At 35.0% G+C, this 15,755-nt stretch overlaps 1 protein-coding gene across 2 annotated transcripts in view; it reads right to left on the bottom strand.

Moving 5' to 3' along the window:
* The window catches only part of SMURF2 (SMAD specific E3 ubiquitin protein ligase 2), a 113,900-nt gene that overhangs the window by 32,006 nt on the left and 66,139 nt on the right, over nt 1-15,755 (bottom strand). For both annotated transcript variants that reach the window (XM_006049446.3, XM_044938759.1), the window contains exons 2-6: nt 14,301-14,339; nt 9,067-9,175; nt 5,147-5,280; nt 4,185-4,250; nt 2,190-2,274 (exon numbers count right to left, since the gene is read on the bottom strand). In XM_006049446.3, the coding sequence (XP_006049508.1) occupies nt 2,190-2,274; nt 4,185-4,250; nt 5,147-5,280; nt 9,067-9,175; nt 14,301-14,339 (433 nt within the window). The remainder of the gene's footprint in view (nt 1-2,189; nt 2,275-4,184; nt 4,251-5,146; nt 5,281-9,066; nt 9,176-14,300; nt 14,340-15,755) is intronic.

Raw genomic sequence — 15,755 nt, 5'->3', positions numbered from 1 at the left:
AAAAAAATTTAAGTATAGCTGACATACAACATTATATTAGTTTCAGGCATTCAACATAGTGACTTGACATCTCCATACACTACACAATGATCACCAGGATAAGTCTAGTAACCTTCTGTAACCAAAGGTACTACAACATGGACCATATTCCTTATGCTGTACATTACATCCCCATGACTTACTTATGACTGGAAGTTTGTACCTCCCAATCCCCTTCACCTACTTCATCCATTCCCCTCCCTCTCCCCGCCCTGGCAAAGCAATACAGAGTTTGTTCTTTGTATCTGAGTCTGTTTCATTTGTTTATTTGCTTTGTTTTTCAGTTTCCCCATACAAGTGAAATCAGATGGTATTTGTCTTTCTCTGACTTATTTCACTTAGCATAATACTCTCTAGATCCACCTGTGTTGTTAGAAGTGACAAGATCTCATTCCTTTCTTATGGCTGAGCAATATTCTATTTTGTGTGTGTGTGTATACACTGCATCTTCTTTATCCATGTTATTAATGGACATACTTAGGCTGCTTCCGTATCTCATCTATAATAAATAATGCTGCAACAAACAAAGGGATGCATATACCTGTTTGAATTAGTATTTTCATTTTCTTAGGATAGATACCCAGAAGTGGAATAGCTGGATCATATGGTAATTCCGTTTTTAACTCTCTGAGGAACCTCCATACCATTTTCTATAATGGCTGTACCAATTTACACTCCCATCTATGCCATACAAGGGTTCCTTTCTCTCCATAACTTCACCAACATTTGCTATTTATCAAACTAAATTTTTAAAAAGCAAAAATTTTACTTCTTCAATCTTATTAATTAATATAACAAAAAAATTAGGTAAGTGACTACAATAATGTTAATATGCCACAAGCCGCTGGCAAAAAAATAGAAAATAAAAAGGCACTTGCAGGTTTCTTCCCCCCTGTGATTACAATTACAGTACAATGATGTGGAGCAAATTTAGAATAATTAGCCTTACACTTTTTGATTAGTTATTTCATCCTAAACTTCTCCCTTAAAAGTACCATAATTTACCTCACATCCATAAAAATTAACAGGTACATCAAGAGTCTAAAATGACCTATAAACAGACTTAAATTACAGCAATTTTTAACAGTTCACACAAAATGAGTAAACACCATAGCCTGGATTTGAAATTTCATGTGAAAATAACTTAAAATCAAAATTTAAATCAATTATACATTTTAAATGGATATAATTTATTATACATGTAAACTATACCTCACTGAAGTTAATTAAAAATACTTTGAAAATTAAAAATAAAACGGTAACATTTCAGAACTAGTATCAAACAAAAATAGAGAACAATGATCAAAGCATAGACTTCGAATCAAGACTTAAATCTGTGTTCCAGTTCTGCCATTTTTATGTGGCCTTTGGCAAAATACACATCTTCTCTGAGTCTCAGTTCCTTAAGCCTGTAAAATGCATGAGGGTGGTACAGTAGTAATGGTAGTAGTAGCAGCTAATTATTTATTAAGCACTTGCTATACGTGAGACACTGTGCTGAGCGCTCTACAGGAATTATTTAATTTCATCCTCACAAGTATTTAAGGCATGTGCACTACCATCATTATCTGCAATATAAACCAAAGTTCCCAAAAGCCAAATAAATGGATTAAACTTATAAAGCTGGTAAACAGAAGGTTAAGGATTGAAACCCTAATGGTCTAACTCCAGAATCACATGCTATGAGAATTAAACATGCATATCATGTAATGATAAATGATATAAAGTGCTAACACTTGTAGGCTCAATAAATGTTACTATGTTATTGTAATTACTATTACACAAATTCTGTATCCCATCCCTTTAAATAGAGCAATGTCTCATTCAGTATGTATATGCCATGTTTTGAATAATTTAATCAAACAAAAAAGCTTTTGTTTTGAATACATAATATTTACAAGAGATTTATATCTGTCAAGCAATTTGATTTTTTTCCCAGTCAAAACTCTTAAGTAAAACAAATGTAACATATCTAATTTGTTCATAATTAATTCATATCTTACTTTATGAATCTGTTGTAATAAGATTCCTCACTAATTTTCTAAGTACAAGGAAAACCAGGACTCTGGAACTGATCAGCAAATTTCTAAAGTATAAACACCAACTTACTGCTCATTATTTTAAGGATATCATCAATGAATTTAGCTTACCCATCTGGTAAATCATTATCAAACAAACGACTGCAGTCCACCACTTGTCCTCCTGTGCCTATTCGGTCTCTGGACTGAAGGCTTACTATTAAACAACAGAAACATTACTAAGAGTCACAGAACTAGAAAGAATTACTACAATTTACAATACTGCTTTTTAAAAGATATCTGGCTTATTAGCTTATTTTAATAGTTAAGAATGAACTCTAGTTTCTACTAAATTCTGCAATTTCTTTGTCTATGAGATTTTCCCCTTTAAGGTTTTCTACCTTTTATCATGACTTCCCTGGTGGCTCAAACGGTAAAGTGTCTGCTTTTATCATGTTCATGGAGGAGAGTCCATGAACTCCTTTTCTTCCTATCATAATGGGGCAACACAAGTCCATGCTGCTGCTGCTAAGTCGCTTCAGTCGTGTCCAACTCTGTGAGACTCCATAGATGGCAGCCTACCAGGCTCCCCCGTCCCTGGAATTCTCCAGGCAAGAACACTGGAGTGGGTTGCCACTTCCTTCTCCAATGCAAGAAAGTGAAATCACTGTCGTCTCCGACTCTTAGAGACCCCATGGACTGCAGCCCACCAGGCTCCTCCGTCCATGGGAGACTCCAGGCAAGAGTAAAGTCCACGAGTGCACTTGAAATATAACACATGAAAGGTATACTCGTGTATTTCACATTTTTGAGTTTTTAACTTCCTTTTCAATCTAAGAATGACAGGAATTATGAATAATGCTGTAGTTTAGATACTTCCCTGATACCCACAATAGCGCTTTTGTTATGATGCTACTCTGCTGCTAAGTCGCTTCAGTCGTGTCCGACTCTGTGCGACCCCAGAGACAGCAGCCCACCAGGCTCCGCCATCCCTGGGATTCTCCAGGCAAGAACACTGGAGTGGGTTGCCATTTCCTTCTCCAATGCATGAAAGTGAAAAGTGAAAGTGAAGTCACTCAGTCGTATCCGACTCTTCACGATCCCATGGACTGCAGCCTACCAAGCTCCTCCGTCCATGGGATTTTCCAGGCAAGAGTACTGGAGTGGGCTCTGGCAACTCCCTAACCATGAACCTAATTCATTGCCTTCTAAATTTAAGTCTTTCAAGTACTTTCTGTAACTAAAACCTCTCTAACAGGTTCATATAATGCAATATAATGCAATTTATTTTTTTTTAATATATTTTGGCCGTGACATACAGCATGTGGGATCTTAAGTTTCCCAACCAGGGACTGAACCCATGCCCCTGCATTGGAACCATGAAATCTTAACCACTGGACCGCCAGGGAAGTCCCACATACAATGCAATCATTTTATTCTAAATTCTGCTCTATAATCAAATGATAAGATTTCAATTGCGTATTTCTTTTTAAAGAAGTTTCAAAGGAGCCCATCTCAGTGTCCTATACTATTCTAGGTATCTTGATCAATCTCAATCTATCAATTCTTAAGATAAGTCTCAGGAAATTTTATATAACAGGGTCAATTCAAGATAACCTCACTAGTCCAATAAGTGCCTATGAGTAAAAGAACAATTTTCCCTTTCTCCTATCAGTGCTATACTGCTATTTCTCATCCTATTTTTTTCAGTTAGTAAAAATTATTTTAAAACCATAAAGTATTAAACTGGCTTTCTTACTCAAAAACTAGTTTGAGAAGATCTTGATTTATCTCAAAGTTTTAGTGTATTTGTATATTTAAAAAAAATTCCTTCCTAAAGGATCAATAGTTCTTCACATTAGGAGTGTATTTTTTACATTATTTATATTTTGTTCCTTTTTTAAAAAATTAAGTTGGCCTGGACTCTGGATCCAGTATTCAAATAATTTTACATGACTTAATTCATGCCAGTACAATGAACCTACAAAAGCTACAGTTATAGTACTTTGATTTAAAATGTATTCAGAGTTTGCTGTGCTAAGTTAAGTTGCTTAGTCGTGTCAGACTTAGAGTTTAGGTCAGCTTAAATGAAACCAAAATTCACAGAATTTTCAGTTCCACACTTACCTACTATCTGTCCTCTAACTGTATCATTGTCATTTGGCCCAAGTTTGCATAGATCCAACCTCTGATCTATTTCAAATCAACAACAAAAGGGAAAAAAAGTAAGTTGGTATCAGAGATTCTAACATCTATAAAGTAATAGTAAATTTCTACAATCCATTGGAAATTGGACCAATCATTTCAAGAGTTTTTAAGGTTTAATGATGAAACAAATGTTCAAAATTTTAACTGCACACATAATATTAATATAATGTCTCAATGGAAGTTTTGACAAACTTAGATTTCAAAAAACGTAATACATGATGCCAACAAGCAGTTATTTTTCTCCAAAAATTTTGAAACACTTTAGTATAAATCTTAGCTTGCCGCTTAATAGTTTGGTTCTTAAGCAATTTATCCTTAAAGCTTGATTTTTTTCAGGTATAATTATAGTACTATAATTATACCACATATTAAGGATTAAATCAGATAGTTATGTAAAACTCTCAGCACAGTACCTGGCACATAAGAGTCCAAAAATACTAGTTGTTGTCATATTTTTATCTAACCATTTCAAATAACCCCCTGCCCCAACACACAACATAAATATTAATAAGAGGGCAACTATAAACTAACAAAGGGTTTGAGTCAGTTCTGGTACTAATCATTTAGAAGCAACTCACTTCTTCTCTCATGTCTCATCTATAAAAACAGACATGACACTGGCCTGACCAGTTACAGTAAGGAACAATATCAATCACTGCATGTTGGTTTTACTTTGATTACGGCACTCATAACTGAATTCATAACATGTTTCATTTCTTTTGAAAAAGTCAACAAAATAAATTTAGACCAGGAATTTTTATCAATGTTTCAGATATACAGGGGAAGTCAGGTTTCGGACCTCTGCCTCCCCCATCAAAATATAGATATACTTATTTAAATTTGTATGTTTAAATTTTTAAGAGCACTCGTCATCTACTTACAACCAGTGTCTTTGAGGCGGTTGATGGCATTGGAAAGAAGACGAACACAACCAAGAAATCCAGCACCTTGTTTTTTATGGATCTTCTTGTGATTCCATACACTGATCGTAACTGAATCAGACTTTCCAATATACCTAAAAAAAAAAAACAAAATGACTGCATGAGTAATTTGGTAACTATGAGTAGTTAATATAAAAGTTTTCTAAGGTTTCTTTCCTTTTTGTTGTAGTCCAAAGTCACAAATGTTTAGAATATGGTTAGAGAGCCCAAAATATGTTTGAATTCAATCTATCCACAGGACTGTATTTTTTTTAAAAAAAGCTCAAAAGTAAAGTCTAAAAAGAATTTTCAATATATTCTTTAACACATTTGCCACTTTCAGATTGAGTAACAATTTTTGTTAATAAAAGAAGCTATTTTAGGAGCTAGTGTCACAGAACTCTATGGAAGTTTATGATTATTTCTTTCCAAAAACAAAAATCTTAGAAGAACTTTTATCACAGTCACATTTTAAATATATTTCAATGACATGACCTATTACCTCAGCGAATACTCAGTTCATTTTCAAGGGGCATTGTCAAGGCTGACAGACCAAAAATCTGACATACCTGTTATGTTTTAAAATGCTGTAGAACAAGAGCTGATTGTAACGCTTTTCCCCTGCTTCTTTCCTGTATGCAGGCCTTGAGCGAGCAGGACTCTTGCAGATTTCACTTCACTGCCTGCAGACAAGCAGAGCAGGGAAAAGCGTTACTACACTTGTCTGTGCATACACCTGGAAGTGTGGAGAAGCTCTACCACAGCCAATTGTTAACATGGTGTCATCCCATGCGAAAATACAATAAAAGAATTATATCAGTAGAACCCTAAATTTCAATGACTCTAAGAGGTCAAATTTTTGGTCCAGCAACCTTGACCTTAAAGTGTCATTCAGTAAAGCAGTAATATCAGAAAAATTTAAAAAAAAAACCCTATACCACTTAAGTAAGGACTAAATCTTTTAAATGAGTAACATGAAAGGCTCACTTGAGGCCTTGGATCCAGCTGTGTTAAAGCATGCCTACCCTCCTTTTAATTACGTAAGCTAATACTTTTACATTTTTTACTTTATACTGGAGTATATTTGCAATGTTGTGTTGGTTTCAGATGTACATCAAAGTGAATCAGTTATACATATACTCATTCTTTTCCCATATAGGTTATTACAATAGGTCCCTGTTGAGTATCTATTTTGTATATATTAGTGTGTATATGTTTCATTATGTAAGGCAACACTTTTCAAAAATGAAGCCAATGTGAATTTCATTTCTACGGCTTGCAAATGAAAAAATCTAGACTAAAATATCATTCAGTACACGTGTATCAATTTTCAAATAAACCTAAAAAGAGCTTATTCGGTAACTATGTACCTCCATGATATTTAAAAATTCTAGAATCAGAATCAAGTATTAACAAGATAAATCACCCCAGACCAAATATTAAAAAAAAAAAAAAAAAAAAATCACACTAAAGTCAGTGTCCCAGCTGGCAAGCCTGATACACAGGTATGCTAAAATACCGGTTCCTTGAGGCCTTAAAGCCTACCCATCCACTGGCTTAAGCATCCTGTTGGGAGGCTGGATATCAAAGCCCAGAGAGACCCTAGGAACATATATGGAAAACAGGAAAGCTTCTGTCAGCCTGTATCCTTGAATGATTGTCTCCCTCTGAGACTCCCTGAAACAAGAGTATTGTCACCAATCCCTGAAATATTCCCAAATGGTAAGCCTAATATACTCCAATGGTGATGACGAGGTTGAAACAGAAGGAGTAGCGAAAAGTGTTTAAAAGGAATGGAAAGTTAAATCAACAAGTCAATTTAAAAAAGTAAATAAATAAAAGGGATGGAAAGCCTTTCTGAATCCCTTCCCCAACCCAGTTCATCCTCAACCATAGCAGCACTCAGAGACACTAGGCACAGCTGAGGGAGGAGGTGAAATTCTGTAATAAAAACAGGGTATTCAGAGAAAGGGTTAACCTAGTGAATGGAGAGACCTCCTAGCATCCTTACGTCTTTCAGATCCAAGAACCCTGTCAGATCAGGAATATAGCCCCCAGGAAGGAGAAGGAAGAATTCTGTGCAGAAAATGTCACAGTTACTCCTGACTACCCTACCAAGCAGGCCAGCACTACCCATGGGCAGAGAGTTTCCAATCAACATTTAAGTGCCTCTCCTTGAATATAAAAAGACAGGAACCCAAATCAAACTAACAGAAAAGAAAAAAAGGAAACCTGAGCAGAGAGAGGTTACACAACAGAAAAAAACTACAATTATAAAACTTCTCTCATTAAAGAAGATACTGCTTCCAGGAAGTAAGAGTAAGTTATGAAAAAGAAACAGTGAGAAAGCAAAATGATATTGGAAATTAAAAACTGGAGAGCAGAAATTATATTAAATAGGAATGCTTGGAAAAATGGCCCAAATATTTTGATGTGGACTTTAATTTTTTACTAGAAGAAAAAATTTTTATTATCACTTTTTTTAATATGGGAGAAAAAAGACAGGACAACTAAATGATAATCAATTCAGGAGAGGTACCATCCAAATAACAGGAGTTCCAGAAGAGGAAAAAGAAATACAATGGAGGACAGGGAATTATCTATAGATCATTAAATAAACAGAAAAGTTTCTTGTGACTGAAGAGTCTAAGTATCCAGATTTAAAACCACAGTAAATACTGAGCACTGTATTTCAAATACACTGTAGGAGAGAGAGTCTGCGACGTGCTCAATGAGACAGATGGAAAACTAAACAAACGGTAAAGTTAGACAGCTATTAATTTCATAAAAATAAAAAGGTGTCCAGAAAGAAAATACAATCACTGCACACCACATGACTCAGTCATGAATATTTTACATGATAACAGCATAAACAAAGAACAATATGATTTAAACAAGAAGGTTCAAATAACTATATATAGGAGGGCTGCGAGAAGGAAAGGGGCATATGGATGCTGTAGGAATGGGATGAGAGAGATCAGCTGTAAGAGCTAAATGATCTTATATGGTAAAAAAAAAAATTTAAATAATACCTAATACTAAATAAATATATATTTACATTAAATGCTATAAATAAGCACGATACCTAGACATAGAAAATTCTATAACGGCCAAAGTTATTGAAAACAGTTACCTTGAGAATTAGAATCAGGAATAAGAATTTTCCCATTAAAAGCCCTACAGTATCATCTGCCTTTTTAAAAATGGTACATTTGCTACTATGATGAAAATAAATTTTAGAAGAAATCATCCATATAAGAAACAAAGAGAATACCTATGTGTGTACTCCAATGATGATTTCTGATTTTATATTTATAACTGACCTAACCAGATCAAACCAGTCAATCTTAAAGGAAATCAACCCTAAATACTCAGAAGAACTGATGCTGAAGCTGAATCTCCAATACTTTGGGCACCTGATGCAAACAGCCAACTCACTGGAAAAGACCCTGATGCTGGGAAAGATTGAAGGCAGAAGGAGAAGAGGATGACAGAAGATGAGATGATTGGATGGCACTGCCAATGTAATGGACATGACCTTCGGCAAACTTCAGGAGATGCTAAGGGACAGGGAAGCCTGGCATGCTGCAGTCCATGGGGTTGCAAAGAGTCGGACATGACTTGGCAACTGAACAAACTGACCTAAAGTGAATTAATGCTTTATGTGACTGAGGGGGGGGTGCTGCACTTTGCTGTGCATACGTCTTGCTCTTCAAAGGCTTATTAAGGACCCCGCATCTTCATACAAGGTTTCGCATCCCTCTGTGACAATCAAATTACACCATGATCAAACTCAGATCATATTCAGTGATTCTTTTCAAAGACTATATCAAATAATATTGAGTCTATGTTTTTATTTCAAATAAACCATTTAAACCTACAGGTCATAATGCTGATTCCATTTTGGATCGAGTGTATTCTTCACAGTATCTGTAGAATGGCATTGCCCAGATCCATCAACCACCACCTTAGCAAATGGATCAGGAAGCCCTGTGGGGGGTGGGGGGAAAAAAGGGAGGGTTTAAAGAATATTTTGACAAGAAGATTATAATTATATAAAGACTAACATTTGCTACAAAAGACTTATTCCATTCTTTATAAAAACTTTAACATTAAGCTACAAATGAAAAGTGGTCCATTTTAAAACTAAGATTAAAGCTAATTCTACATTAAGTATTAAACCTACATTTTTTTTTTTCTTGCTCCAGTCTCGAACAATCTCTCTTAAACTACCAAAGTCTAGAGATTATCTTACAATGTAGTCTTCATTCATCTTTACAAGCCCTTTAACCCCTGAGGGGTGAATGCTTAAAGCATACCTGGCTCTCTCAGAGCTTTCCCAAGGTCTCCCTTAGTAGCCCAGTTACAGAAAGAGCTTACTGAAGTTTTCACACGGGAACACAGGCTACCAAGAAATCAAATTAGCCATAAAGTTTTTTACTGAATAACTACCATGAGTGATGAGAAACTGAAACAAAAAATTTAACACCCTGCCTTAAAAGAGCTTCCTATCTAACTGAGAATATTAAAACACTATACATTATAAGCAAAAAACCCCAAGAATAAGCAAGTTTTTGACCGTACTGATTATAAAGAAAACACTTATAATACCATGTCAGGCACTATTCTAAATGCTTTATGTATATTAAACCTCTTAATCTTCAAAATCATTCTATGGAGTGAATACTACTACTGTCTCTATTTTACTGATGAGGAAACTGAGACACAAAGGGGTTAATTAACTAGCCTAAGGTCACACAGTAGGAGGTGGAGAGCCAGGGTCTGAAGTGCGGACTCTTACACCCAGGCACACAGTCTGGTTCGTAACTTTATGCTCTTTACACTGTATCATACCTTTCATTTGCTCCCTGGTTCAACAGTGAGTACAAGAGCTCAGAAAAGCAGAACAACCTGAGTCTGAACAGTAGAGAAAGGCTCCCCACCCTACACCCCTTTTTGAGGGCAAGGGATTCCTCTGGGGTTTAAAGAACAAACAAAAGGAGCACCAAGGGAGGTATAACAATACTTGAAGGGCTTTGAGCAATCTAATAAAAGCCTTTGTGCTAAAGTGTAAAAAGTAAATACCATTGGAGAGATTAGACTGATTAGTAAGAAAGGCTTAAAAGTCAGAAAATAAAGGCTTGGAATGACTTAAGTAGAAAACGGGGAGCCATTTTAGATTTTTGAGCATTGCTATAAAAATACTGTCGCCACTGTCTACTAGTGGTATCCAGAGAAGGAAAGGTTAAAGGTACAGAGAAGCTGTTCTAACTTTCACACAGTAGGATGAGTAGAATTTTAAAATTCAGGGGAAGAAGGTGGAACTAAACAAAATGTTAGAGACCAAAACAACAATTCAGGAGTTAGACATAGTGGGATAGTGCAGATTTCCCAGAGACAGCTGAAAATACTAAAATGAAATACTGATAAGTGTTGATAATTGCAGAAACTTTGTACCTTGATAACTATGCTAATTTTTTAAGTCAAGATATTAATCTGCCAACATTCAAGGCCAGACAGAAATCATCTAGCCAGTTCCTCAATTCTATGATTCTGTGATCTAGCAACTTCAAATAAGAGAAGACTAATATTTAGCAGTATTAAGTATTCAAGAAAAACCTTGGCAAGTGAGGGTATCAATCTATTTAACTATATATTTCTTGCAGTTTAGCACTATTCATATAAGTATTTCAATAAAACCTAACCTTTTGTAAATGCGTCTAATGGAAGAATACTTTCCCCTCTACTTGCAATAATATTAATTTTTATAATCCATTTTCTCTGGTTCTTTTGATTCTATCTAAACAAATAAACATATAAGTGTATGTCTCTAAGTAAAAAGAAAATATAAAAAATCACATTCCTAGCTTTCCCTTTAGATGGCCCTTAACTAGTTAAAGAATCAAGACTGAGAAAAACAACTTTTCCACACATAAGTCAGTAGGTGTGGCTTCTAGATCCTTATTTAAGTATGAAAGTCTGAATCTCATCTTCCTATGTTCCCTTCTATTATATAATACAAAATACAAGCTCTTTTCCCTAACAAAAAAATACCTGGGTTTCAACTTACCTGATTATATTATCCTACAAGAATTTAACATGAGAGTCAAGTTCCCCTAATGCAGTCAGAAGATAAAGTTTTCACAAGTTAGTGAGACCTCTAGTGGTAAATATAAAGTGGCTATTTTCTATATTTTAAAAAAATTTCTCAATTCTCCCCATCATTTGAGTCATATAAAATAGCTAAAACTCAGGAACTTCCTCACTACAGTAATGCACATAATGAGCTTCAAATAATGAGACAAAAATTTCCACTTAAAAGTGAGTTACTTAGCAGATAAAATAAAGCTTTGTTTTTGATTGGGGTGGGGGAGGAAAAAAACATTCAACCAAACATGCTCAAGCTCAATGACTTCAATTTGGCCCTACATAGCACCTTAACAAAGTATCTTACACACAAAGATTTTATTTAAATGTTGCATAAAAGACAAAAAGAACTTGACACTAATAAAAACATTCTTTTAAAAACAAAATGAATATATTCTTTTTTGTAGCTGAGTAATATTCCATCCCCCTGGAGAAGGGAATGGCTAACCCACTCCAGAATTCTTGCCTGGAGAATTCCATGGACAGAGGACAGGTGTATCCATGGGGTCACAAAGAGTTGGACACGACTGAGTGACTTTAATATTCCATTGTATACATGTAGAGGACAAAACAATATTAAAGCAATTATCCTCCAATAAAAAAAGAGGAAAAAAAGACAATAACAACAGATACTATTAAAGAAACACAATGGATAAATGGATAGATATGTGATGAAGTTAATGACAGAATATAGATGATGGATATTCATTGTAAAATTCTTTACATGTTCCTATGTGTTTGAAATTTTTTTCTGCCAAAATTTGGGGGGAAGCGGGGGTGTAATATTTTTAAAAGCCAGTAAGCTTGAAAATAGTTCCCAAAGATGAGTTAGCAAAACTTTTCTCAGAAAAGGTAGATTATCTCAAAGTAAAGGTAGTATTATCTCCAATTATACAAATTACTCTACAAAAGACAACACATGGCAGTGCATTTTTTCCTATAGTTAAATATATATAGTATCGGCCTATAGTCATGCTTCGTATTAAAATTTACATTTTTCATTCAACATGACTTAAATTGATCTACAAGCAAAAAGAACTATATTGCAGTATCAATGATAACAGCATTCTGATCAATATAAACACACTCTCATTCAAAGTTAATTGAGAGATTTAGGAACTATCATTCAACTCTTTCTTTGAAATTGATATGGGCAACCCTCAACATATCAACACATCAAAAATAAATGTATCTATCATAGAGGGAGGACCCTCCCAGCGTGAACCTGGGGTGCTCCGTCCCCAGCTGAGTCTCTCCCGAAGGCCTCAGGAACGGGTTTCCTGTTTTCCCCACCAGACCATCAAAAGTGTTTTTTCCAACCTGGGTTTCAAAGATAATCACAGTTTCCTCTAGTTTTCTTTCCCTGAAGCATCCTCACAACTCAAGAATTTTTATCAATTTTTACTGCTTACACCAATAAAAAGGGGAAAGATTTCCTTCTTTTTTTTTCACATACAACTTATGAACAGATAAAGATCATGTAATTGATAATAATAGACTCTCAGAGGCTTACAAAAACTTAGAATAAGATTCCTCTAGATTTCCTAGGAAGACTGAGACAAAGATATCTGATGCTTTATTGGAGAAGGTGTGTCTTGGGACTCCAGAGGAAGGAAAAGAATTTGGGAAGGAAGGTAAGGAGACAAAACTGAAGATGTTGTCTTTAAAACCAGAACAGTTGTCCTGGAAGTGGGGGTGGGTAAACGATGCCTTACTTCACTCCCTCTTCTCCGTGTCACCTACCTAGCCAATCCTACTGGGCACTCTGAAGTCCCACTAGGATAAATCCTACCTCGGATCAACCTAGAGGAAGGTCAAAGGGGTACACATCAGTTTAGATTATGGGCAACAGGGAAGAGGCGGATAGTTCGGTAGCCACTGTGAAGGTAACACTAACTGGGGCAGCAAGGAGAGAGTCACTGGCCCTCCTCCTGCGACATGCTGTAAGGTAAAAAGAATACGGTACATAGATGGAAACTACTTAACCATGTCCCAAATTATCCTGTTTAACTGCTCTACCATATAAGCATACCATAATTTACACAGTTAATGTTATTTTATAAACTTTAAGGTGCTCTTCTAGGAAGACTGAAGTAATTAAAAATTTAAGTGGAATGAATTAAATATGATTTAAAATAGATCAAGAGCTTATTACTTCTTTTAATCAAACCTTGAAAATTAACTAAGTCATATATTAATTAGCATATAGCCAGTTTTTGCTGGCTGGTAGGATCTGAACTTTAAAAATCTAATGAACTTCTCTATTTCTAATTTCAAATATTTTGCCTATCAAATTTTGCTGGCTTAGACTTTTTTTTTTTTAACAAACAAATTATATCATTTTTACTCAAAAATTTAAAGCCAATGTGAAGTCTAATATTATAGGATAAAGATTTTAAATATGTGTGAGGGCTACTTCCCAATCCTCCCTCACAAAACTTAATCCTAAATAAAGCCACAAAAAAATATCACAACTGATTGACAAAGAAACTGCAAACACAGTAACTAAATGTCTTTTTTGGAGCCTGAGACATTACGAGCTTCTATGGTCAAATGAGGCAGAGCTTTCTTTCCTACACTCTGGAAATTCCAAGCAGACTGAATGACTTCACTGCCTTCCAATAACTCCTGAATGCATGGGTAAAATTTCTACAAAATGTTAGGGGGAAAGTGTTTAAAAAATAATCTCAAATCTCTTCTAGAAATCTAGTAGTATGCACACCTTCAGTATACGTTACACACACACACATTTCACACAAACATGCTGGGGGCCTCAGTGGATAAAGGGAAAGGGGCTAAGGAGCACAAAATCCTCTGTAAGAAATGTGACGCCAAAAGGCTCAATCAAAGAATTTATAAAACAATAAGTATATTTCTGAACAGAGAAATCCCTAAGCCAGACAATTCTGAAAATGCTTTGCAAAAAAATCTACATACAATATACAAGATTTAAAGTTAATTTACTTACGGAAAAAATCCTTTTTCACCAAGTTTTTTGCACAGAGTACTGCAAAAAAAAAAAAAAAAAATACATGGGAAGAATTAAAATGGTGAGACTGCACCATCAAACATTTTGAAACACTGTGAAATACTAGTGAATAATAATTAAACACTAATTATAGCAAGGTATGAAATATGATCACAATCTTGGATTAAAGCTTAGCAAAAGACAGCTGAACCAGTGGCTGCAACTTCAGCAATGATCACCAGTAACAGGTGAGGGCAACAAAGTTTATAAATCTGGTATTCTAACAAAGAACCAATTCCTATCTTCCATCAAGATCTAGTCTCAGAGTAGCTTGATAGCAAGGGAAAAACACAGTTCTAAGGAGGACATACATACACTGGGATTAATATACATATATTTTAAGGGTAAAATAATTTTATATTGAAGAGGATCGTAAGTAAAATAAAGCTTAAATGATATAGATGACATTTAAAAAAAAATAACATCGTTATTTCTCTCCACCTAAACTCCACAGAAACACTGGCTAAATGACAAGAAAGATCGACTGTGTCTTCCAAAAACTAAAAGTTAATGTATCAAGACAGATATCCCAAATCTACATTCTCTGGATTACCCTGCATTAAATGATTACTTACATGGTGATGGCTGCACAGCCTTGTGAATAGATCAATTCTAAAATCACTGGACTGCACATGCTTTAGAGGGATGAATTTTACAGTACATGAATTACATGTCAATTTAAAAATCTCTGCTTATGCAGTCACTGAACTTCTGTAATTCAAACTTGTTATAAGTGAAGGGAAACCACCAATGTCCATATATTTATACTTTAATTTATAAAATATCTATGAAAGTAATGTGTGACTAATTTCTACCCACTTCTACTGATAGTTTAAATGGTCTGTTCAATTAGTTGCACTTATTGCAAGTTTAGTATGTAAAAATTCACTTAACAAACCTTGGGAACAAGTCTAAATAAACGAATCACTGTGAAAAGTTCAAATAAAAATAATCTTGAAGACAGATGTCACTGATAAATGAATAAAATTATTAAGCACAAGAAACTGATTTACTAGTCAGAGTCTCTTAGGCCCTGTGTTAGAAACAGTTTAAGAACATAAAAACTCAATCATGAAAACCAAGGCCATATTTCACAATACCCAATCAGAAAGCTGATTGAGGAGAACGCCTCCCACGGGACTTCCCTGGGGCCCAGCAATGAAGACTCTGCGCCTCCACTACGGGGGCTGTGCATTCAAGCCCTGGTTGGGGAACAAGATTCACCATGCCTTGTGGCATGGTCAAAAGAAAAAAACTTTATTAAAACAAGAAAACCAAGAACAGGGGTGCTGTTGTCATAGAGAACTTGGAATGTGATCTGATAAAGCATTAAAAAAAAAAAACAACTCCCTCAACGTTTGTTATCATCACATAAACTGAACAGAATACTCAGGA

The sequence above is a fragment of the Bubalus bubalis genome, chromosome 3 (genome assembly GCF_019923935.1).
Source record: "Bubalus bubalis isolate 160015118507 breed Murrah chromosome 3, NDDB_SH_1, whole genome shotgun sequence".
In the NCBI taxonomy this organism is placed as follows: Eukaryota; Metazoa; Chordata; class Mammalia; order Artiodactyla; family Bovidae; genus Bubalus; species Bubalus bubalis.
The sequence above is the reverse complement of the archived record's forward strand: the minus strand, read 5'-3'. Positions and strand labels throughout refer to the sequence as shown.